General features: G+C 30.6%; 2 protein-coding genes across 7 annotated transcripts; both read left to right on the top strand.

Moving 5' to 3' along the window:
• Positions 1-14,581: 14,581 nt before the first annotated feature.
• LOC108459561 (polygalacturonase At1g48100) lies at positions 14,582-17,921 on the top strand. The gene is made up of 6 exons (XM_017758951.2): positions 14,582-14,934; positions 15,565-15,696; positions 15,780-15,965; positions 16,248-16,292; positions 16,376-16,583; positions 17,042-17,921. Exons 1-6 carry the CDS (start codon positions 14,695-14,697, stop codon positions 17,623-17,625), a joined length of 1,395 nt encoding a protein of 464 aa, XP_017614440.1. The 5' UTR covers positions 14,582-14,694; the 3' UTR covers positions 17,626-17,921.
• Positions 17,922-18,719: 798 nt separating this feature from the next.
• LOC108459571 (ADP-ribosylation factor) lies at positions 18,720-21,955 on the top strand. 6 transcript variants are annotated; one of them, XM_053030543.1, is made up of 7 exons: positions 18,723-18,883; positions 19,561-19,726; positions 20,630-20,700; positions 21,027-21,146; positions 21,256-21,374; positions 21,478-21,559; positions 21,684-21,955. In XM_053030543.1, the coding sequence occupies exons 2-7, from the start codon at positions 19,579-19,581 to the stop codon at positions 21,687-21,689; spliced, it is 546 nt and encodes a 181-aa protein (XP_052886503.1). In that variant the 5' UTR covers positions 18,723-18,883; positions 19,561-19,578; the 3' UTR covers positions 21,690-21,955. The 6 variants fall into 6 exon arrangements, with proteins under 6 accessions (XP_017614457.1, XP_017614452.1, XP_052886501.1 ...); XM_053030542.1 differs by having other exon boundaries at positions 18,724-18,959; positions 19,556-19,726; XM_017758977.2 differs by having other exon boundaries at positions 18,725-18,883; positions 19,556-19,726.
• Positions 21,956-25,989: the final 4,034 nt, after the last annotated feature.

A 25,989-nucleotide genomic window follows, 5' to 3' on the forward strand; every position in this document is an offset into this window, starting at 1 on the left:
GGTATGCATGTCTAGGATTGGATCCGAAGGAGCTTGGTACTTAGCGATGATGGACTCACCACCTCTTTTCGGTTTCCTACCGGTGCATGCTTCCATTCACTTTAACCTATAATGAAATTAATCTTTTGAACATCAAGTACGATTTTCTGGACTTAGAATGAATTTTTTTTTTTTACGTTTTTGATGTGGCATGCCAGATCCGGCCATAACTTCTGGGCTGGGTTTGGGGTGCTACAAATTTTATCACAACTTAAGCATGACATTTATAGAGTGCTTGCGAGCAACTATCACAATAAGAAAATCAGCTTCCGAATGGTCCAAAGTGACATCAGACAAAATTAGCAAAAGAATTGAGCTTCCACCGAACTGAAAAGAACGATAACAAAACCATCACTTGTTTAACAACTATCCAGATACACTTTCAAAACAACCTAAGTGTTTTTCTCAAATCTTACTTGATCAAAATTACTTGGAGAAATTGTCAAGTTTTAGCATATAAATAGGTTGTTGTGCTACATATATGGGAGTGCCATTGGAGTGCTTTTGATTGGTTATTTGTATATCTTTTACTTTGTATTTTTGCACTCTTGTGTTAGACTTTTATTGGAGATTAAAATATTGTTGTAAGTGTTATTTGGGTGAGTGATTGTAACAAGTCAGGATTATCTATTGGGGGTACTTTTGTAAAGGTAGATTAGGCCTTAACTAATAGGTTAATAGATTAATTGGTGAATAAATCATTCATTGAACAAAGCTTCGTAATGTAAGATTGTTTCTGAATTGCATTAACAAAGCTTGTGAGCCCATTTCTCTCACTTTCTTATTTGTTTACTACTTGTGTTCTGTTCACATTCATGTTCGAACATCTACCTGAACACTTGTCTAAATATCAAACTCGACAAAAAGCAAATCAAAGCTCAAACAAAATTATAATCAAATAAATAATAAAAATGGAAAGGCCTTTTTTATAAGTTGTAGTTTATTAGATGTTGTTGCATGAAATTGAATTAAGGTACAAGTTATGTAGGATTAATAAAGTATATGTGTATATACATACACACAAAATGGTTATTGAATAGTATTTTTCATTAAATATATTTAAAATAATGAATAAAATAATCGGCATCCGGGATATAATATAACTTCATATTATAAGCTAAAAATATTGATCTCACATTCTAATAGTGGTACACTCAACTTGATAAAATCTTGGACAATTTGGACACAATCACACAAACAATCTATTTGTTTGTATGAAGAAGATACAAAATTTTTAAAAACTATATATAATAATAATAATAATTAATCCCCATAATATTTTTTATTATTGACCACAATTAAAGTGGATATATGAATTCTAATTCAACATATATATATATATATGTCTTAATGCACAATTAAAATTATTATATATTAACCGATTGAGTCTTAGTTTAATTAGTATAGACATTCTTGTCAATACAAGAAGACGTGAGTTTGAGTATGCTGAAACGCATTATTCTCCTATTTAAGGGTTGGGCAATGTATAAAAAAGAATAGATATGATCAAAACCTATAACAAATGTGATTAGATGGGGATTATAAATGATATTATATACAGTTGATTGAGTCTTAGCTTGATTGGCATGATCATTATTGTCAATGTATGAAGATGTAGGTTTGAGTGCGTTAAAACATATTATCTTCCTATTTATTGGTTAGGGAGGGGCTGTCGAATGAAATTATTAAAAGAAAATTATGTTAGCTCACATGGTAATAGTAATTAGTGGTATAAGCCCAAGTTGAGAAAATTTGGACATGAAGCAATGTATTTGTTAATGTCAAGTTACAGACTTTAAAATATATAATATAATATAAGAGCCGCAATTAGTGTATCTTACATTATCACGGATTGTTGCTTGAATTTTCAAACTTAATTAGCTGCCTTTTCTCTCATTAGCACACCACTGATTTGCCTTTAATTAGAAGTAGAACAAAATGAATATGATAAGTCCAAAATTGGATTATACTTTAATGAAATAACTTAGATGAGGTTTTAGTTTAAATGAGAAAATAGAGATTTAAATTTAATTATGTGTATGTATTTTTTTAAATTTATATAACATATATAAAAAAACAAAAAAGAAAAACACCTTTAAAATAATCCTAATTGAGTTTGGTACACACATACACGAGTTTAGGGAGGCTGGTAGGGCTTCGGCCACCCTAAAATAAAAAATTACTATTTAAGTCCTTTAATTTTTTAATTTTAAATTAAAAAAGATAAAATTGCTCTTTGCCCCCCTAAAATTATAAAAATTTAATTTAATCCTTTAAAAACTATAAATATATAGATTATAAAAAATTAAAATTTCATTCAGCCCCAAAAAAATGTTCTAGCTTCGCCCCTGGATATCCAGCTAACTCGTGCCATCAACTTAGTTGGGCGATTAATATATAGAATAGATAATAAAAGATAAATTCTAAAATTATAAATGAACTTTGGTTTAATGTCTAATGTGATACATTAATTTTTATTTAATGTAATTGTATACGAAAAATTTATTTTAATTCAGTTTTCATAAACTAATAACACAATTTATGTAAACAAAAACTTGTTTTAATTCATCATTAAAATCAAATTTTTATTTGTACTATTGAATAAAAATCAAATTTTCATTTTCAAAATTATACCAAACTAAACTTCACCTATTAAATTATACATTTCGTCAAAATTCACATATTAATTTAATATTTATCTCTAATAATAATTGATCCAATAATATATATACTAGTTTTCTTTACCCATGCGATGCATGAGTTGATTGTATGTGTTAATTAAATTATATTTGATTATTTTTAAAACTATTTTTAATATCTTGTTAATAATATGGTTATGAAATTAAAACATAATAATATACTTTGAAATTATTTAAATTGTTAGAGTTTGTGACCAAAATCCTGTCACTCGTTGAAGAAATAAATACAGTGGCAAAATAACAGACCATACCACACAAGTTAAGTCCGTATAGAACTATACTTCTACTATTTGACTTTGATTAGAACAAGATTTTCAACCCTTAAATAGATATAGTCGAAACTCCTCTTGTATCATTCGGTTTTCAACATTAGTGAATTTTCTCTTCCTATGCCCGTGATTTTTCCCGAAAGGGTTTTCCATGTAAAATCGGTGTGTTCTTAATTTTTCTTTTCTTATTGTTTTACGATCATTCTACTGCTATAATCACCTTTTATTATAACATAAATAAACCATATTTGAAATTATTTTTAAAATATAAATAATATAATAGTTAGATGGCGTGAAATTCTATTTTTAAATATAGCTTTTAACTTATAAATTTTAATTATTAATTAAATTTAAATATTGTGACACACTAAATAATTTATTGTAACATTATATCTATTTGACTTTTAATAATGTATTTAATTTGTAAAAATAGTGAAAAACTTAAAACTTCTTTTAAACGGTTTTAAAATTTACAGTGGCTCATCATATAAAATTATAAGTTAAATTATTAAATATAAATAAATTGAAAGGACTTATTATGAAAATATAACTTGCAAAACACCAATAAAAATTATATCATAAAAAAGCACAGGGGTTTATGTTGCAATTTTACTCACCATAAATACTTCCTTTCCGTCAAATTTTTATAATGAGAACACATTAGATTATAATATATAGATATGCATGCATGGCTATCCAAAGCCGCAATCAGTGTATCATTTCATTTTCACATCACGGATTGTTGCTTAAACTTTTAAACTTAATTTGCTGCTATCTTTGCTCTCATCAGCAGTGACTTTAGGTTCATGTTGGTCTTGACCTGCCTTTATGTACAAGTTTAAACAATGCATGTCTTCATCCAAAATCAGTTCAATATTGGATTTTAGCTTCACAAGGAAATGATACTCTTCAATTTTCAATTATCACGACAATTTTTTTTTTTTTAATAATAATAGACATATAGCCCACCTTTCTGGTTTGTTCATTTAGGTGCCAGCACCATGGAAAAGATTTTGAGACATTTCTTTTTTATTACCACAAACAACCTAATAAAATCTTTGTCAATAATACGTACATACATAACACAACAAAACACACACACACATACAACAGTACATAACGTCATCAAATTTTCACAAAATATTAAGGTACAAATGTATTGCGTATGGTATTCATTAAATGATTTTATTTATTAATTAAAAAAGTCATACTCGTATCTTTTTATTTTCATAATTATTCTCATCCCTAGTGCAATGGCATCCTACTAGGTACGTTAATTTGTCAATATCTCCTTTGCTTCTATTTTGTTCTTTTAGCGATATAGTCATTAGGGTTTAACTTTTTTCAAACATTTTGCATGTGCTTTACCCGGTTTTAAGGGGTCTAAAAAGTAATGTTTTGAGCCATAATTCCATGCTAGGCCATTAAGGTATAAGTAGATTTGGCTTTGGGTTATTTTTATATTTTATATTTAAATCTTACCCATAATTCAGTTTTTCTTTTTGGTTTAAAGTCTAAACTTTGAAGATGTATATATCTCTACATATATTATATATGACGTGGTTAAACGAGTTGGTGTTATGAGTTAATTTAATATTACTTAATTATGAAATTATTAAAATATCATTATTTTAAAGTGTAATTAATATTATTATAAATGTATTTTCATATTTTCATACTTTTATATAATCTTCAAATGAAATAACTGAACAACATTTATAAATTTTTTTGGTAGGATAAAACAACTTTAAGCGAAAACACTATAAAATTACATTAATTACTGATCATAGAACCGAAATAGTCCACCTGAGCTAACTCCCGTACTGAGCTTGGAGGTTCTTCAAACAGTTGGATTCCTGTGAAATTTGTAGCCATATGGTCAGCAACTGTATTTTGAGTTCTCTAAATATGGTGTATATAGACCTTCTAGTTTCGATGTTATAAACGATGAATAAGGTATAATTCCATCATATTACTATCAGAACTCCACCAACTAAAATCGTCTCCACCAAAATGCCATTATCACATTCAAGCTTTAATTGTTGGAACCCCTTCTCTCATGCAAAGCATAGACCCTCTAGAATAGCTCTCGCTTCAATTTTAAAAACGGTGTCCTTACCTAGCAACATCAAAAATCCACATAGCTAATTTACATCAACATCTCTCAATACTTTCCTAATGGCAACAAAATATTTATTTAGCGACACTGCTTCATCTGTATTTAGCTTAACCCATCCTCTATTCAGGGCTGCCAACTTCCTAGCAGTAACCATAGGATTAACATAGACATGGATGCATTCATCCTGACATAACTGCTTGTCTAACTTGTACACATATCTACAATTTCTTGAGCACAACTATGGCTACTAGAAAACACATACATGTTTCTATTTTTCCATAACAACCAGCACACTATTGGAAAAAAAGTTCTCCTTTCTATCTCATGACTACCACAATACCTTATGTTCTGCATATTCCATAAAATCCATTCATCAAGTGGTATAGAGAAAAAAAAACTAATTATAGATCGGTACAATTGAACACCATACCGCCTTTGAAAATGTGCCATCACGAATTGCATGGATCCCCGATTCGTTGACATTGCTGCATCTCAGACAATGGCTTTCATTCCTCATATGTCTCATTGCTCACTATCCATTAGTCAATAGTGTATTCTTCCATAGAATTCAAATGAACATCCTAACCCTTTAAGGAACCTTGGCTTTCCAGATCAACTTCCAAACACTAAAAGCATCAATCGAGTCAAACTGATGAATACCCCTATAAGTTTCAACCGAAGAGAAAGTCTCCCTTATCGCCCATCTCCATTATAGATGATCTGGTCCAACATCAATCGAATGTGGTAACACAACTTCTATATGCAAAACAATATGGTCTGGAAGAAAACTCCTTAAATGATCCCAATCCCAATTACCATATTCATCCACCATATCGTTAACACGTACCTTGTCATCCAGTTGCACTGACCTGTATGGAACACTCTAAGTGGACCTACCTTACTAATCCAAGTATCATTCCAAAAATTAGCCAGACGACCATCCCCTATAGCCTAATAAATATTTTTTATTACCTCCGGCCAAAACTTCATTAAAGATCTCCATATAAAAGAAAAACTACTATTTGCAATAGTATTCAGCAATAGACCACATGTATTATATTTATTTCTCACAATTTATCCCTATAAGGCTTCTGTTTTTGTAAGCAATTAGAACCCTATTTTCAACAAAAAATTTATTCTGGTCTGTTAAACATCATATGCCAAGACTACTAATATCTCGGTTGGAAACAATCATTCTAACTTATTAACATCGGCTTCCTAGCTTCAATAATGGTTCTCCAAATAAAATTTTAAGCCAACTTCTCAATCTCACCACATACCGGGACAAGTATACAAATCGTGGCCATGAAATAGTTAGATATAGCTAAAAGAACTGATTTTGTTAATGTTATCTTGTCGGCCAAAGATAAATTTTTTGCTTCCCCTCCGTTTACTCAGTTTCAGACTTTATAAACCACAAACTCAAATGTACTTACTCCAACTCTTTTATGCAAAATCAGCAAGCCAAGATACTTCCTAAGATTATCAGCATGAACAAATCCCACTTTTCTGCAAATAGCATTAGTTAAATCTTTTGGTACATTAGGTGAGAAAAAGACTTAGGACTTACTCCTATTCATCTTCTGCCCCGAGTAGTAACAGAGCGTATTTAGACACCAATAACAATATCTACTTGCCCCAGATCAACCTTACAAAATAGCATTAAGTCATTTGTAAAATACAGATGAGACGGAGTTGGACCCCATCTAGACAACGACAAAGGTTTCCACCTCTCTTGAGTAATAGCTTCTTTAATTAAAAACCAAACTTTTCCATACAAAGCACAAAAAAATAAGGCGAGAGAAGATCTCCTTGTCGTACACCTCATGATGGCTTAAACTCCTCCATAACCACGCCATTCCAAAGTACCTAGAATGATGATGGCTAAAAACCTGTTTCTGAAAGCGTATCTTCTAAGAAATCACATCTGACTTAATTATAAGCCTTTTTAAGATCAATTTTAAAAACCATCCCAAATTTTCTGCCCCTGAAGTTTCTCATAGAATGTATTTGTAACACCCCTAACCTGTATCCATCATCAGACTAGGGTTACAAGGCATTACTAGACATATCAGAACGCTTAGCATTCATTTTACAAACATCATAGCATCATAGTCAAACATCAACATAAAGTCCCTTTCTTAGGTCAACGAGACCTTAGACATGCATTAGGAAGAAATCGGGACTAAACCAAACACATTCACAAATTTCAACACTTAGAAAATTTTTCAATTCTGTTAAGGTCACACGCCCGTGTGACTAGGCTGTGTGCCTTACACGGGCACTAGACACACCCATGTAATCCAGCCGTGCCAAAACAGAGCATACATATTGACTTTCACCTACGGCCACCAGACACGCCCGTGTGTTATGGCCATATAGTTCTTAGCTAGCTGCTGACTTAAGCCTATGGCCAACAGACACGCCCGTGTGTTATGGCCATATAGCACAATGTAGGCTTGGTTAAGCCAACTTGCCACCCCATTATGGGTCAACCTACAAACAAGGAATCAAGCATATATATACAACCCAATCAACCATTTTTCTCATGTTGAAACACATATCCTTCATACTATAATATTATCAACCATTTACATACTTATAAACCTTAACAATTTATACTAAGAGATAATGTAAGATTATATCAAAAACATCATTCATTTTTATACCATGAGCTGATCAAACTTACCTTCTCCATTATCCAACTAAAACATGTCACAATTGCAAATTAACACCATATATCATAAGGCTTTTGCAACCATAAGTTTAAACGCAAATTAGCCAAATCAAATGGCTAAATATATACATCACAAAACATACTCCACAACTACTAGCCTATACATGCCACACTTAAAATATATATATACATTTCCAAAAGTACCAAAATGAGGTTTGATAGTGTGGAGACAATCCTTGACAATCCCCGAGCTTGGTAGCTTCGATATCTATAAAACAATTTAAACACATACACAAAGTAAGCTTTCAAAAAGCTTAGTAAGCTCGTACTCAAATCATTAATAGTATATGAACATAAAATAACAACATATGTGTATTTGCACCTTTTCAATCCATAAAACCACATCAACTCAATGAAATTCACATACATAACTTCATCTACCACCTAGGTATTATACATACCTGAATCTTTCCGTACTTGTTCACTTTCGTACTTACCTCTTGTTGAATGTTACAAGACTTTCCATAACTTATTCGTATTTTAGACATCTGCACACTTAGTGCTATAAGATTAGTTGAAGCTAAATATTTCCGCACATTTAGTGCCATCTCAAATAACTAAGATTAAGTCGGTATCGCACACTTAGTGCCTCAAATAACTGAAGCTAGTTAAATCGCACACTTAGTGCCAAAACTAGTTTAAATCGCACACTTAGTGCCAAAACTTTAGATTCATCACCATATTATCCAATTCAATTATATATAACCCATGCATAATAAAGGCATCAAAACTTACTTAACATCATATTTTAAGTACAAACTTACCTCGTACTCGAAATTTGTCCACTTGGACTGTCTACTCAATAACCTTCGACTTTCCTCGATCTAAGTCCGAATTCCTCTTTTCTTGATCTATATGTTTTCAAAATTAACCCTTTTATTCACCAAATAATTCAATTCAATCCATAAACACATTTTTAGGTCAATTTGCAAACTAGCCCTCACATTTACACATTTTGACACTTTAGTCCCTATTTCACAAAATCACAAAATACACATAATTTGCATATACACAAGCTTAGCCGAATTCTCCTAGTACTCAGACTAGTCCACACATTTCATTTATTCACATTTTAGTCCCTCAAAATAACATTTTTACCATCTAGCCCAAATTACTCAATTTAATCAAAAATTCAAAGACAACACATGTAAACCCAACATCAAGCTTTCATATTACAACATATAACATCATCAAGCTCATAAATTCATCCATGGCACATTTCTAAATCATCAAAAATTTCATGAATTTAAGCATGGGCTAGCTAGAGCACTTAACAACGATCACAAAAACATAAAAATTATCAAAAACGGATAAAAAATGAACCTTAAATCAAGCTTTAATTATGGCCGAGCTTTCCAAACCCTATTTATTTTCCAATTTTCGGCAAAGATGAACACTAATGGCTTGATTTTCATGCCTTTGTTATATTTAATATTAACTAAATAAATAAATAACAATTTTACCCTTTGTTATAAAATTATTCATTCACCTAACTTATGCCTTTTATGTCCATTCAAACTTCCAATGGTCAAATAAACACATAAGGACCTTTACTTTAGAAAGCCAATTCAAATAAGCACTTTAACAACTAGCACAAAGCTTTTACCTTTTACGCGATTAGGTCATTTTTGCAAATTAAGCACACAAACAATTAAATTTTCACACGAGATTTTCACACATGTCAATTCACTTATAAAAGCCACGAAAAATATTATTAAAATATTTTTCTGACTTGGATATGTGGTCTCGAAACCACTATTCTGACTGGGTTCAAAACCGGACTATTACAGTATTGCCCTCTAAGCGGTAATGATATTATTTGAAATATTTCTACCCATCACAAAACTGGCCTGATTCTATTTAGTAAGCTTCACCATCAACGGTCGTAGCCTATTAATGATTGTCTTCGTGATAATCTTGCATAACACTGTACATAGACTAATTAGCCTAAATTACGTAATCATTTCCAAACCATGAACCTTGGGAAGTAAAACAAGTAAGGTTCTGCTTATCCTAGTATCCAAAAGTCACCCTTTCATCACATGTCGTACCAACAAACATAGCGATGGCCTGGCAACATCTTACTGTGATTGATAAAATTTCGCATAAAATCTATCAACTCCCGGTGCTTTTAAGGGAGCCATACCAAACACTACCTTTCGAACCTCCTCATCTGACACCACCATTTTCAGACCATCTTTCTCAACTTGTAATTTACCTTGACATGAAAGAGCTTCACTAACTAAATAGTTTGTTGCATAGATATTCTTGAAAAACACCACTACATGTTCTTGCAATAATACAGAATCAAAACACCAATAGTCACCCTCAACCTTTAGGCCTTCAATTCTGTTTCTTCGGCGTCTAGCAAGCGTGCGATTATGAAAATACCTTGTGTTTCTATCTCCATTAATAACCAAGTAGATTGGGGTTTTTGAAGCCATAACAGCTCTTCATGCTTTAAAATCTCCTCAACTTCCTACCTCAACTCCATTTCACGATTATGAAGCCTAGAAGATGCCCTTAACTTCAATATCCTTTGCAGCCGTTTAAGTTCTGAAATTAACTAGTGTTTCCTGACAAAAAATATTTCCATATACATGATTATTCCATTCCTAGACCTCTATCTGAAATTATTCTAAATTATCAACTTCTGGGTCATCAACTCTCTAATTACTAGTAACTAAAGCCTTAAACTCAGCACGGAGCATCCAACTATCTAGGCAACTAAATGGCATGTACCCTCTATTTTGAACTAGTTTTAAGGATACTAAACTCAAACGATAATCAGACTTCAGCCGTTGAATGTTGCCTACCAAGCATTCCAGTGTAAAGGAGTCCTAGTCTGCATTACCCACTACTCGATCCAACCGTTAAGATAACCTCCCTCTACTCCATGTAAACCGTGACCTACAGCAGCCTAAATCTTGAAAACAATTATTAAACAAAAACTCTAGAAAATACACACATTAATTCTGTGTTGTAACCACACCGCTTATTTGTTCCGAAGCATCCAAAATTGAATTGAAATCACCAGCAATGATGCATAGCTCATTAATCAGACATGCTAGAGAACATAAATAATCCCAAAACAACCTCATTTTAGCCAATTGGGGGCTAGCATACACCGCGAACAAAGAAAACTCGACAAGCTATAACCGCTACGAATCCTTATGTGGATTGCTTGGGAGTGTAAACCCAAGATATCAACGATAACAGTGTCATTCCAAAATATTCAAATCCCCCTAGCAAAACCAATTACTTTAATTCTTCACGAATTTAGGAAACCAATTTTATCAATAATTCCATCAGCACAAAAACCACTAACCTGAGTTTCAAACAAACACAAAACATTCGGATTAGATTTATTTATATATTCGACAACCATTTTGTGGAAACCAGGGGACGGTTCCCTAAAAATTACAAAATATAAGTTTTGAATCCATAAAAAAAATGGATAGAAAAGAGAGATGAACAAACCATAGACAACCTCAAATTTGCAATAGTCAACAACATATCCCCGCTTCCTGATTCAATTTCGCATCCATAACTTCCACCACAGGCAATGAAGAACCCTTCGAAATAGCCTGCATCTGAGACCACTTAATTTTTTTTACTATTCCTTTTACGGCCTCTGATAAATTTACTGTAGACTAGCCATGAATCTTCGATCCAACATCAGGCGATTTCTTCCGTTGAAACTGCTCTAATGCAACACCAACTCCCTGTTCCATGCTTTCTTTTCTATTAACACCAAAATGAAACACACCATTTTCTTTTTCAACCCCATCCCTTGAGGTTCAATAACCCGAAAAGCCTTATGTTTTGCTTTGTCCAAATTCGGCTTAAGAGACACTGCCTAGACTTGTATTTGATCCATTTTTCCATCATAACCCAATAAGCCTATCTTAGATCAATCATTAAACTCGCTAGCACTTTTTTAAAAATTATGCCCATAACCACTATTAGTAGGCTTTAAAATTTGCATGCCCATTTTAGGCCTATTACCTACATAAATCCCTTTACCCATTAACCATAGCCTCTCATTTTTTACCACTATTAGCCTCCCTAAGTGCATTTAAACCTTTCCCACCCACAAATCTCATTGAATCCACCTCCAATCCAAACTTTGCTTCTTGCTTCCCATTATGATCGGCGTGATTTTTGAATTCGGTCTCAGTTTCAACAGTCTTTAGGACGGAGAAACGCGAGCCACCAAAGCAATTTTCAAATCCACCGACCTTTGCTACTGATGGACCTCTCTATTTCCCTTTCTATTGGAGTTCCACTAGCATTCACGGGCCAAACAGTTCCTCCTCAATCCGAATATACAGATCAAATTTTTCCACTACTAGTTTGCTACGATCAGTAGTATTCTCCACCATGATTAACTTACTCCTTGAACATAGGGTTAAACTATGCTCGTATAACCCACACTTAAAACACATTTGGAAATGCTCATATTCAACCACCTGTATTCTACCATTGATTCTAATGTTGGAAATCAACGGCTTCTTCAAATCCACGCACACCACCAACCTAGCAAAACGTCCTCTTACTATTGCGTTTGTGTGCTCATCGATTTTAACTACAGGACCAATCACTTGGTCGATAGCCCGAAGCAAAATTTTTTGAATAATAACCTTTCGATAACCCGAGTAATTTTATCCAAACTACTTGGGTATCCACCTTATCGTTGACTATACTTCGACGGACCAAGGTCTCACTATCAAATAATATCCAAAGATTACCCACAAGCCACCCATCAATACCTTGTCATGAAATTTGACAAGATAGAAGTCATTCTCCAGATCCATTAGTTGAAACTGATTCCCAAGTTTTCCATAATGATAGCACCTTATTGAGTAAAGCATTAAATCATATTTTCTTCCCTAATAGTTTGACAATAATTGTAAAGCCATCTTTCGCTCAATGAATTGATGCATGCGATCGGAAAAAGTAATTGATGAGATTCCATCCACCACCTCCGTAGCCACATCCCCATTTTGTAATTCAAAATCCTCCTCTATATTAACAGTTGAATTTTGTCCCGATGAGGCACTTAATAACTTTGTCTTATACGAATCACTTGCCACATTTTCAATCTAAATCGCCTAACCATTATCATTCCCAATTGGGTCATTCAGATCTTGAGGCAAATCCGTACGCTGCCTTACCTTATTCGTTGCGCTGCCAACACCACTATTCAAACTCGTAAAATTCGTCCCCACCACAAAATCAACCAAAGATAGTGTTTCAGACATTTTTTTATTAATAGAAAATATTTTCATCCACCCACATTGTGGGTATGGTAAAATCTATATACATTTTTTATTTGAATTTTTGAATTAATTCGATTGAGTTTGAATTACAAACTTAATATAAAACAATATACATATTAATAAAAAATATTTTTAAATGTCTTGACTTAGATAAAGTAATGGTCAAATTTTTTTATCAAACATTTGCTTAATACAAATTTGAACCGTGTTATTTCATTCCTATCCTTAATATTGTAATTTTTTTTAAATAATAAAAGCGATTTTTAGTCTGAACTCAAATAAGAAGATTAAAGTTCAGGTGATCGTAATTTGACCCATTAGACAGATTTAATTACGGCGAGATAAAAGTAAACATTGACTTTGTTAAATCTTTGCATTATTTAAAGGAAAAATAAAAAACAATACGATTTATTTGTTAGAAAATGAAAGTCAACAATACGCGCCATATTTTCATGTGAAATTTTAGATTTAATTTTTTAAAGACAATTATTTTTAGAGTTTCATTATTGGTATTTTAATTAATTTTCTTGCGAAAGTGTAATATATTTTACTATTGTATTTAATATTTGTTGATTGACATATGTATATACATTAATATTTCATGCGAGATTAACTAATAAGCTTAATATATCATTTGGTAATAGAGTTTGATATTTTTCTTGATGTGATATTTATATTTTTGGAGGGTCGAATCTAATATGAGTACTTGACAAAATTATATTTTTGGTATCCAAATGTAACAATATTAACTTTAATGTTTAATTCTGGTTTTAAAGTTAATTCGATAAAAGTTAATTGTTGTAACTATTAGATTTGAACTTTTCATGATTTTGTTAATAGAATAAAATTTGTGTAGATTGTGAATTTATTTAATTTTGCTTTTAATTTATCAAAATATGTCCAATTGATGTGATTTTATTTGAGTTTTAGGATTGATTTGATTAAAGTTAATTTTTATCTTATTAGCTAATTATGAGTTTTCATCAAATCAATTCTAAAATCCAAATTAAACATTAAAAGTTTTACATTGTTAGCTTTAGGAACGAAATATACAAATACCATATTTGACCAAAAAACCAACTTAGGTACCAAATTAGAAAAAAATTGTCAAATTCAAATATCAAATTATGTATTAAGTGTAATGAATACCGATGCATACAATATTCCAAGCACGATTTTTAGAATCAAATTAGTGGGATCAAGCCACTGATTTGTCTATTTGACCGGTTCAATTAAATAAATCATTAAAAAATTCATAAAAATTAAAAATATATTTAAAAAATTAAAAATCTAATTTAAAGATTTTAATGTTCTTCTCCATATCAATACCTTAATTGATTCCCGACAGATTCATATCCAATAAGCTTGAATTATTTCCCAAGTCTTGTATTTCATTAAACTGTGTAGCACGTGAACTGCTTATACCTTCCTATATATATATATATCAGATAACTAATCCAATATCTCCACGAATCACATAAACATAAAAGAAGCATTTTATAACTGTCCAAAACCTGTCTTTTCTTTTTCTTTTTTTTTCAAGTTCAAAATGTGTAGGGTTAATTCGACAAGTATAGCATTTCTTAGTGTTTTGCTGTTTTGTTTTTTGAGCTTTGAGGTGACGTATAGTGCTAGGGAAGGCAAACAGTGGAGGAAGCAGAGCATAGCTGGTGGTTTCCGCCATCTAATGGCGAAGGGAGGAAGCTCTGACGTCGTAGCCGACGCCACTACCACCTTTAATGTGTTGGACTACGGTGCCAAAGGTGATGGACGCACAGATGACTCCAAGGTGCATGTGTTACTACCACATTTAATATTAAAAAATATAATAACAAATTTAATTTTTAATATTTACATTTTTTATCAAATTAATTTTTATTTTTTAATTAAATTTTATTTATAATTTTTAAAAAGAGTTGACTTATTATTTTCATAGTAGTCCATAGGATGATTTATGTGTACTTCATGCTATATATATATTTTTATTTTTAAAATATATTTTTAATTTTAAATTATTTGTTGACATAACATATAAAAATAAATTTATATTAGTATTAAGTACATGTAAATTATCATGTTAGTTGCAACACCAACATCATTTAAAAGATTATATTTTAATAAAGATTTTCATTAAAAATCGATTTTGACTTTTTTAATGTTAATGATGTTAAAAATGAACTAAATTAATAAAAACCTTAAGAATCAAATTTATTATTATGCACATAAAAAAATATTTAATTATTTAATTTGATAACAAGTTGAGCTAAACTGACTTACAAAAAAAAAAAACCATCTTTTCTAAGCCTTAAACTTACCAAATCAGACAGGCTTCGACACTTTTAAGTACGATTTGATCCGATTCACATCTCATTAAATTTGATCTCCAAAGAAATAAAGATGTGGTTGATTGCAAAACCAGGCATTCGAAGCAGCATGGGCTGATGCTTGTAAAGTTGAGGCATCAACAGTGATGGTTCCATCGGGTTCAACATTCCTTGTTGGACCTGTTTCTTTCTCAGGCCCCAATTGTCAACCCAATATCGTCTTTCAGGTAAATAAATCAATTCAGTAAGTTTAATATTCCAATATTTCCGCATACCAAAAGACTAATGCATTAAAAAAAAAATGATGTAGTTGGATGGGAAGATTATAGCTCCAACAAATTCCAAAGCTTGGGGGTCAGGCCTGTTGCAATGGATTGAATTTACAAAACTTAAGGGGATTACAATTAAAGGCAAAGGTACCATTGATGGTCAAGGTTCTGTGTGGTGGAATGACTCACCCACTGCTCAACTACAAGATTCCACAACTAATCACACGGTAAGATACTATAAATGGTAAATTTGTCATCAAGGCCCTTGTATTGTGAGTTAAATTGAGACAAATTAATTAATGCATATTAAATCAAAGAATAAACTAGCCCTTTTTGTTAGAAAATAAATCATCCATTTCTACACGGAAAGATACTTCATGCTAAAATACAAAAACTAGACTAAATTATCTATTTTTTAATAGAAAGGAAAAATTACAACTCAACTCCCCTCCTAAACCAAAAATGAATTTTAATCTTAATTGTTTTTTATTTGCTTGTGTGTGGGGCAGATAAGTGGTGAGCTGGATGGAAAAATGTCAAGCACCAAACCAACAGTAAGTCATCCTTGTTTAAAACTCCATATTTTACAAGCTGACTTGTTTGATGATGACGTGGTATTGGCAACGCATGCATGCAGGCATTAAGATTCTATGGAAGTAATGGTGTAACAGTGAGTGGGATAACGATACAAAACAGCCCCCAAACACACTTGAAATTCGATGACTGCACAGGCGTTCAGGTTTCCAACTTCGTTGCTTCGTCCCCCGGTGACAGCCCCAACACCGATGGCATTCACCTCCAGAACTCCCAAGATGTCGTCATCTCCGCCGCTACTCTTGCTTGTGGTAATTTGTTTTTCAAGTTTTTCTACATATTTGAAGAGTTATACACTCGTAATATGACTGAATATGTATCGGATTCTGGGATCAAATACCAATATTTCAAGAAAAATGAATACTTGAAGCAGCTTAGACAAGACGAAAATGGGACGAAGGAAGTGGTTTTGGCCGACAAAGATATAAATAATTATTAAAATTGTAAAATTATATTTTGACTATCATAAAAATATATAACTTAATTTATGTCCTCCCTCAAAAAAATTTTCTTACTTCACTACTAGACTCAGATATGAAACATTAGATATAAATACTTGTCAACGCCAATATGTTTAAATTCTTTTAAAATTTTCTATATATTTAAAGGTTACATGAAAAGTAATATCACATGTTCATATTAAAATATTTGTACACATGTATCTAAATGAACAAGTTACTAACCAAGAGATTGCTTTTGGCTTGTGTAGGGGATGATTGTGTGTCGATACAAACAGGATGCTCAAATGTATATATCAACGATGTGAAATGTGGACCAGGCCATGGAATCAGCATCGGAGGACTTGGAAAAGACAAAACCAAAGCCTGTGTTTCCAACATTACTGTTCGAGATGTCAATTTACAAAACACATTAACTGGTGTCCGAATCAAGACATGGCAGGGAGGTTCTGGTTCAGTGAAACAAGTGACATTCTCAGACATACAAGTATCAGAAGTTGAAACTCCAATAATGATCGATCAATTTTATTGTGACAAAAGCCACTGCTCGAATCAATCTTCGGCTGTAGAAGTATCGGAGATAAACTACGTAAACATACGAGGAACCTATACAGTTCAACCGGTCCACTTCGCGTGCAGCGATAGCTTGCCGTGCAGTGGGGTTTCGTTAAGTACCATCGAGCTGCAATCAGTTAAAGAAAACCATCCTCTCAGTGGACCTTTCTGTTGGGAAACATATGGTGAGCTCAAAACATCAACTGAACCACCAATTAGTTGTTTGGAGAGTGGAAAACCATTCAACGCTGGAGCTCAATCCAGTTCCGATTCTTGTTGATGAATACCCGATATCAGTACGTACCAGTTATATGATTAGTAAAAATATACGGTTTGGGGCTTTTAGTTACAATATGTTTCAAATTGGTACGAAGTGCATTGTAATTTGTTGCCTGCAGGAAGTTATGTTTCCTCGGCAATGTAGGTAAAAGGATTTAGTTTAGTTTGTGGAGCAATGCAAAATTTATCATATACAAGTGAAAGGTATTTGGTTTGGTTTGCTATTTGTAATCCAATATTTCTATTCCATATCTATTCAAACATGAATATAGTACATATATTTTACTTGTGGATGAATCATTCTACGTAAAATAAAATATTTTTTAATTAAATTGAGTGACTAAAACGTAAGTATTTAATAGTTTAGTGACCTAAGGTGTAGGGAAGGGTAAAACCTTAATAATAAGGTGACTAGCGTAACTTGAACCGATGTCACACTTTAGACGATGAACACCCTGGCCATTAGGCCACCACACATATCAAACAAAATTTGCTATTATTTTTTAAGCTAAATTGCACCCTTAGTCATTAAATTATGGGCAAATTTTCGTTTTAGTTAATTAAAAAAAGTTATAATTTAATAACTAAATTATTCAAAAGTTTTCATTTAAGTCATCGAACTATCAAAAATTTTTATTTAAGTCACTAAATTATTTTTTTTTCTTCTTAAAGTTCTGCTAGCGAGCTCCAAACAATGATTTAATGATTGGTACGATGGCTTAATATCCATCAATGAGTAAAAGAACATACCTTAGCTCCAAGTTGATCTATCAGCCAGTGTCGGAGAATGGTGAAAAAAGCTGTTTGAATTTTGGCTCGTAAATCTGTAATGTTCAAAGCTGTTTCATGAAAAAAAAAAACTAAACAGTAGAAGAGAAAGAGAAAGAGCTTTCATAGGCATTGCTAACAGAGAAAGCCATATATCATTGATTTTAATAGTCCAATAACTTAAACGAAAACTTTTGAATAGTTCAGTGACCAAATAGTAACTTTTTTTAATTAAGTGACCAAAATGAAAACTTACTCATATTGTAGTGACTAGTGGCGTAGTTTACCATTTTCTTAAATGCAAATTCATTTTAAGCCCCTAGGAAACATTGGAATTCCAGGAACTACCCTGGAATGAAATTATTTGAGCAGACTAATTTTAGATGCCACTGATTAAATAAAACACTAAAAGAATAAAATAAGCAGAGAAATAAACGGGGAGACTCTGAGGAGAAATAATATCTGATCCTCCTTCTAAACTCTTCACAAAGGTAACCTAATTAAAATTCCTTTTTCTCCTTTTTTTCCCCCCCTGAAATCTAAGTTCTTTTATCGAGACCAAAGCAGGTAAAAAATCGTTTATTTTCAATGATTTTTTCAAAGTTTTAACCCTTTTCATTTAACTCGTTTTTATTCAGGGCTTGTTTGATATATCTGCTTTTGTTATTATTATTATTTATTTTAATTTTTCTGGGTTTATGTTATTTTTTCTGAATTTAGGATTCATTTTAACGCTTTGGGTTTTTCTTTTTGTGTATGTATATGATTATTCTTATGCCTTTGCTTTTTTTCCCTTTTTCTTTAGATTTTTGGGTTAAATCATTTTTGATATTTTCTATCAAGTTTATGTATATATCTGTATATGTTTTAAGTTTTCTGGGTTTATTTCATTGTTTTTGAATTTAGTATTGAATTTATTGGTTTGGGTCTTCTCTCTTTTCTTTTCTTTTCTTTTCTTTTTTGTAGATGTTATATTTGATGATTCTTTGTGCCTTTCCTTTTTTGCTTTTAGATTTTTGGGTTGAATAATTTTTGATATTTTCTATCAAGTTGATGTTTTTTGTCTTGAATTTATTCGGGTTTCGAAATTTATTACTGTTTTTCTGGGTTTCTAATGTTTGATTTGCTAACTCTTTATGTGAAAATTCGATGTTGCGAGCTAGAAAAGGGAAAAAAAAAGAGGGAGATGGGGTTGTCTTTTACAAAGCTTTTCAGCCGGCTTTTCGCCAAGAAGGAGATGCGTATTTTAATGGTGGGTCTTGATGCAGCTGGTAAAACTACTATTTTATACAAGCTCAAGCTCGGTGAAATAGTCACCACTATCCCAACCATCGGTGAGTTTATGGAAGATTCACATTTCCCCTGTATTGTAATTACGAATTGAAAGAAATGGTTTGAAAGACTTCGTTTTGCTTTATAATTTGAGTTTGATTCAACTGCTTGTTGTGTTTGAATCTTATTGATAACTGACTATGATTTTGGCCTAGATTCTGGTAAAAGTATCATGGAGGCTTAAAGAACAAATTGGTCCTTCTATTAAAAATTTCATCCATTTACTTTTATAAACTGTCTTTATATGTCAGAATGAGTTACACATGGCCATGTGTAACTTTTTGATTATTTTGTCAGTAACTGTAGAAATTGATGAATTTTTTTAATAGAAATGACCAGCTGGGACTTATTTGCCCTTTTTTGAGTAAAGGGGGAAAATGCAATTTGACTCCTAGTATAGGGGCTCTTATGATACTTTTACCCCTCGAATCTTTATGTTATTGTCAGTTGGTCTGTGAACCAAATAAGTCTGATTGAAGTGCTTATATGTGAATCATATTGTCTCATTGATAACTGACCATGATTGTGTCCTTGGACCTCAGTCGGTTTGTGAATCAAATAAGTCTGATTCAGCTTTCCTGTTGTATGTGAATCTTATTACCTTATTGATAACCGACCATGATTGTCAGTCTTGGTTCTTATGTTATTGTCGGTCGGTTTGTGAACAATGTAGTTTTATCTTTATTTGTGAAGGAACTATATGATTCGTAGGATTGGAAGAAAAGTCAGATTTACTGCTTGTTTTATTTGAACTTTTAGCGGTATCATTATAGTTTTGAAGAAGAAAGGTTTATTAAGTATAATTCTTTGATTAGTTGAGTGGTAGTTTTTACAGATTGATTTTTATAATGAGATGGATTTTGGTGGTTTACCATGTTAAAGGTCTATTTGTATATTTTTTGAAGGGTTCAATGTCGAGACAGTGGAATACAAGAACATCAGCTTCACTGTTTGGGATGTCGGTGGCCAAGACAAGGTAACACATATTAATAAAAAAAACCAATGGAACGAGGTTCATATGTAAAATGTATTGTGACATTTACTCAGATTCATCCCACATTTCGGTATTGTGATGTTTAGATGATACATCGCGAAGCATTATTTTCTAGAATTCATGCATAGGGATCCGCGGGCATAAAACTTTCCAATAATGCATGCTGATTGTCATTCGTGAAAAGAATCCTTTTTGGCATTTGTGGTGTTGATATGCTGGACCTAGAAGCCGTATTCTTGGTGGAAATTCTTCTTTCTACTGTATTTATTTGGATCTCTACATAGTCACTTTCTATCTTTCGGATGCAGATCCGTCCTTTGTGGAGGCACTATTTCCAAAACACTCAAGGTCTCATTTTCGTGGTGGATAGCAATGACAGGGACCGTGTTGTTGAAGCAAGGGATGAACTGCACAGGATGTTGAATGAAGTATGTTGCATAGTCAAATACGGAAAATCCAGTGAAATATTTTTCCTTTTTATCTCACATGGACATATTTATATATATACATATGCTAACCTGTTTTTTCCCCTTTCAGGATGAATTGAGAGATGCCGTTTTGCTCGTATTTGCCAACAAACAAGATCTTCCCAATGCAATGAATGCTGCTGAAATAACTGATAAGCTTGGTCTTCATTCTCTCCGCCAGCGCCACTGGTAAATATTAACTTTCGTTTTGGCCTTTTTCCCCACCCTCATGATTTAGGCTCACATTATTTGTGCAATTTTCCGTTTTGATTTGGTGTCCTGTCGGTTACAGGTATATCCAGAGTACATGTGCAACTTCTGGAGAAGGCCTTTACGAGGGACTCGATTGGCTTTCCAACAACATTGCTAGCAAGGCAAGTGCTTAAACTACAACATTCAAGTAGAAAAGCATGAACTATCATAGAATAATAAACACGGAATTGAAAGCATCGGTCAGATTGGGTTTAGATCGAAGTCATAAATTGCTTTCTTTTGCAGGCATGAGGGAGGATGGGTGTTTGATTGTTAGCTCAACTCTGGCCAAGATAGCTTCCTCTGCCATACGAAACTTTTTCGTAACGACGAAATGTTTATTAGATATGATATTGCGATATGCGCTTTGTTTAACCTCAACTATACTCGTGACTTTCGGAAATGGGAGTTCTTAGGGAGTGAAAATATTTCGACTTAATTAAGTTGATATTTTTTATTTTATCATCTTAAACTCGATTTATAATTTTTTTAATTAAGTCGAGTCAAATTGAGTGAAATTATTTGAGTTAAATTAAAAATTAAACATGTTAAATTAAATCTTGTTACAATATAATTAATTTAAAAAATAGAAGAATAAAAGAATAAAATATTTTAATATGATATATTTGAATTGTTAATTGATTTTAAAATTATTATTTTAAAAAATTTGAAGTTTATATATTCTCTAGGTTTTTCTTAATTTTTTAAAAATATAAAATTTGAAATTTTTATAAATATTTTGAGTTGTTTTGTATTTTTTAAGTGATTAATTTATTTATTTTCAAAATTGATAGAGTTTAAAAAATATTTATATTAATTTGTTATTTAAGTTATTCAAATATAAAATTTAATTTAATTTTAAAATATTTATTTTATTTAACTCGAAAAGATTAAATAATTTAATTTGATTAACTCGAAATTTTTATTTTTATTTTACCCTATTTGTGTTATCACTATTATTTGGTTTCTTATTCGTCAAGTAGCGTGAAGATGCCTTTTTAAGTGCACATGGAAGGAGTTACATGTTCATATGTATAAGTGAGAAAACGAAATAAAATTTGGTTAATTTCTCAAAATATACCCATTTTATTTTAAATGTTTAAAATTAATTTAATACAATTAAAAGAATTTACTTGCACATACCAGTTGAGTTTTACTTCGATTGAATCGTAATTCAATTTTAAAATTGAGAACAGATTTGAACAAAAGAAAAAAGAAAGAGAAAAAAATCGTTTAGAATATGGATGGACTTGACATTTAATATTGAAGACTCAAACTCAACTCAACTCGTATTTCAAGTTTATGGTATATTAAAAATTATGTTAAGTTATTTTTTGAACAAAAATACATATAATAGCAATAAAAGGAAAAAAAATGAACTTACTAAATTATAAACAAAAAATATTAATTTAAAAAAAAAATAGATGAACATAGTTTATGATTTAAAGTTAAAGGTGGGAGTGAAGTTGTAGAGAATAAGGCATGATTAAGGAAGTTGTCCATCAACTTTGCCATAGTTGAAGACAGCCTAATCCAAAATATTAGCCACAACCTTTTTATTATGGTTGAGATTTAATTATATTATAAAACCCAAACTTGGCTCTAAATCAAAGTTGATTGTTGTTCACAAACCACATAATCCGTTTTCCTTAATTAGGAAAGCAAAGCTAATATTTTGTTTCTAAATTAGGAAATAGCCCCCTCCCAATTTTGTCTACCCACTTGTCCTAGCCTTAACAAATCACATTAAATTCATGATTTTCACCCTTAATATAATTAAGGGATAATATCATTTTTAGTCTTTCAACTTGGCAACTAAATTCATTTTGGTACTTGTATTTTTTTCTACTTTGGCACTTAAACTTGACAATTGAGTCCATTTTGATCCTTGGACTTAAAAAATTGTAAAAGTTTGATGATGTGACACTCTGAAATTGTGTCGTACCATCACTTGAAAATTTACAAATTTATATAAAATTTCGGATAATGATGTAGTGCAATCTCAGAGTGTTATATTCAATGTTTTAATAATTGGATTGGTGGTTAAACATGTCATGCCACCAGTTCTTGATTCAACTAGTTCGATTGATTTGACCGCCAAACCATTAATTAAAATTTCATAAAAATATAAGAAAATATTAAACCAATTCGACTACCAATTTTGTCTCGGTTTTCTGTTTTTATCAATTTCAAGTAGTTTCTAAGTTAATTGATACAACCTCTTTGTTTGAACAGTTATAACAATCAGTTCTCGGTCCGTTCGATCCAGTCTTGTTTTGACAAAACATGTCACATCATCAAATCTTGATGAAATTCATATTTACAGGCCAAAATGAATCTAGTTACTAAATTCAAAGACCAAATGAACCAAAAAGAAATATAAGTACCAAAATATATCAAGTTCGAATAAAAAAATTATATTATCATATATATTAAATATAAAATCATATTTTAACACATATATTTTAAAATTATTTTCCTTGTTTTAAAAATTATCTATCTATCATGCACAAAGTTAGCATAGCCAAACATTCAAAGTATTATGTATTAAAAAACATATAAATTCAAAAATAATAAAATAATAATAAATTACTTAAAATAATAAAAAATAAAATACATTCAAGTAACTATTTGATACATTGACAATATATTTTTATTTAAAAATAATATTAAAAATATAAAATATAAAAAGTACTGAATTAAAACATGATTAATTAAAATGGGTAATAGCTCTTACATCTTTATTAATTTAAAATTGATACGTTTAAAAAAAGAGAGTAATTTAATTTGTCAATTTTAAATATGAGATTATTTGTGTTAATACGTATTAAACTATTTCAACCATTTTCAAGCACCTTACGTTATGGGGAGTTGGGATATTTGATTTTTTGTATAATTTGATTTCTCATGCATTGCACCTTATAATTAATTGGTTCCAATATAAAAAAATTCTTCTATTAATCCATAACGTGATTTAGGTAAATTCATGAATTCAATTAGTTTATTTCTTTCTATTTTTATTAGTGTTGTTGGCTGATTTAAAAAAATAAAAGAATCAACAATTTATATCAAATTTAAAAATTCTAAAATAATAAATTAATGAAATTTTCAAAAATAATTATTTAAATAATTTAAAATAAATAATAAAATTGCCCAAATTTTAAAATAAAAATACAAAAAATAAAAAAGTCCAAATATTTATTAATGATATGACTTTTTAAAATATTACATTATATTCATAAAAAATTCTTTAATGAAAAGATATTTTTGAAAAATAGGTAATTAATGATATAATATCACTTTTAAATTTTATAAAAGTCATAAAAAATCTAAAAGGATTTCTTATGATTAAAAATCCAAAAATAAAAAATAAAATTTTCGATAAAAGAGATTAAAATTCATAAAATAATTAAAATTGAAAGTTTAATTAATTAAGATTTATTAATCTTTTTAATATGTTTTATCAAAATTTCAGTTTCTTTATTTTAAAATTTATATTTTTGGATATTTCAGTCTATTTTAAGATTTGTTTATTTTTTATAAAATTATTTACAAAAAATCGTCAAAACAATATTTTCTTTAATGAACTTTTAATGATTATAATTTATTATTTGAAAATTATTAATGAGTATTATTTAATATGTTTTTGAATTTTTATAATCTTAATTTTGAATTATTTTCTATTTTTATCAAATCTTTTAAAATTTTGTTATGAATTTTAAATAGTATTGGCAATTTAAAAAAACAATTTTAATATTTTTGAAATAATTTATAATTTTGTAAGATATTTTTAAATTTGAAATTTTTCGTTGAATTCTTTATGATTTTTAGATTTTTAAATTATATTTTTTTTATTTTTGTAAAATATAGTTCAACACATGTCATATATTAAAAATAATAAATAGTTTTATTGATTGTCTTATTTGCTCACTTTCAAATATTATAGGGACTAAATTACACTTACTTTAAAGGGATTAATTTTTTAATTTCAAAATTGATAGGAACTGAGGGTATTTATATTATTCAAAAACTATTCGATATATATTAAACAATACTTTTTCCACATTAAAAAAATTAAAAGAAACTATTTAAGACAATAAAGTTTTAGCTTAATAGCAAGGTTAAAATCTTAAAAAATTTAAAATTTCAAGTTCGAGCCTCATTATGTACAAACGTACTGATTCTCTATTTATAGTAATTGATTTGAATGAAAACTCTTAAAACAAATAACTATTTTCAATTAAAATGGGATTGGCTTGAAAGTTTATGGACCGAGTTACCCGCCCAAGCCTGAAGGCCCACTCAAAATTCGGGAGAGTTTTAGCAAAAATATTAGGTTTGAAAAATAGGCTAGGGAAAAAAAAAAGCCCATTTAAAATATGGGCTAGGATCAGGCTTGAATATTCAAGACTTGAGCCCGATCCGACCCTACCCGTTTTCAATGTTGATAATATATTATATCATGTTATTTTTATATGTTATGTAATTTATAATAAAAAATTAAATCAATAGTAATATTTAATACTATAATGTAAATATTTTTAAAAAATTT

Source organism: Gossypium arboreum, chromosome 7 (assembly GCF_025698485.1).
Source record: "Gossypium arboreum isolate Shixiya-1 chromosome 7, ASM2569848v2, whole genome shotgun sequence".
NCBI lineage: Eukaryota > Viridiplantae > Streptophyta > Magnoliopsida > Malvales > Malvaceae > Gossypium > Gossypium arboreum.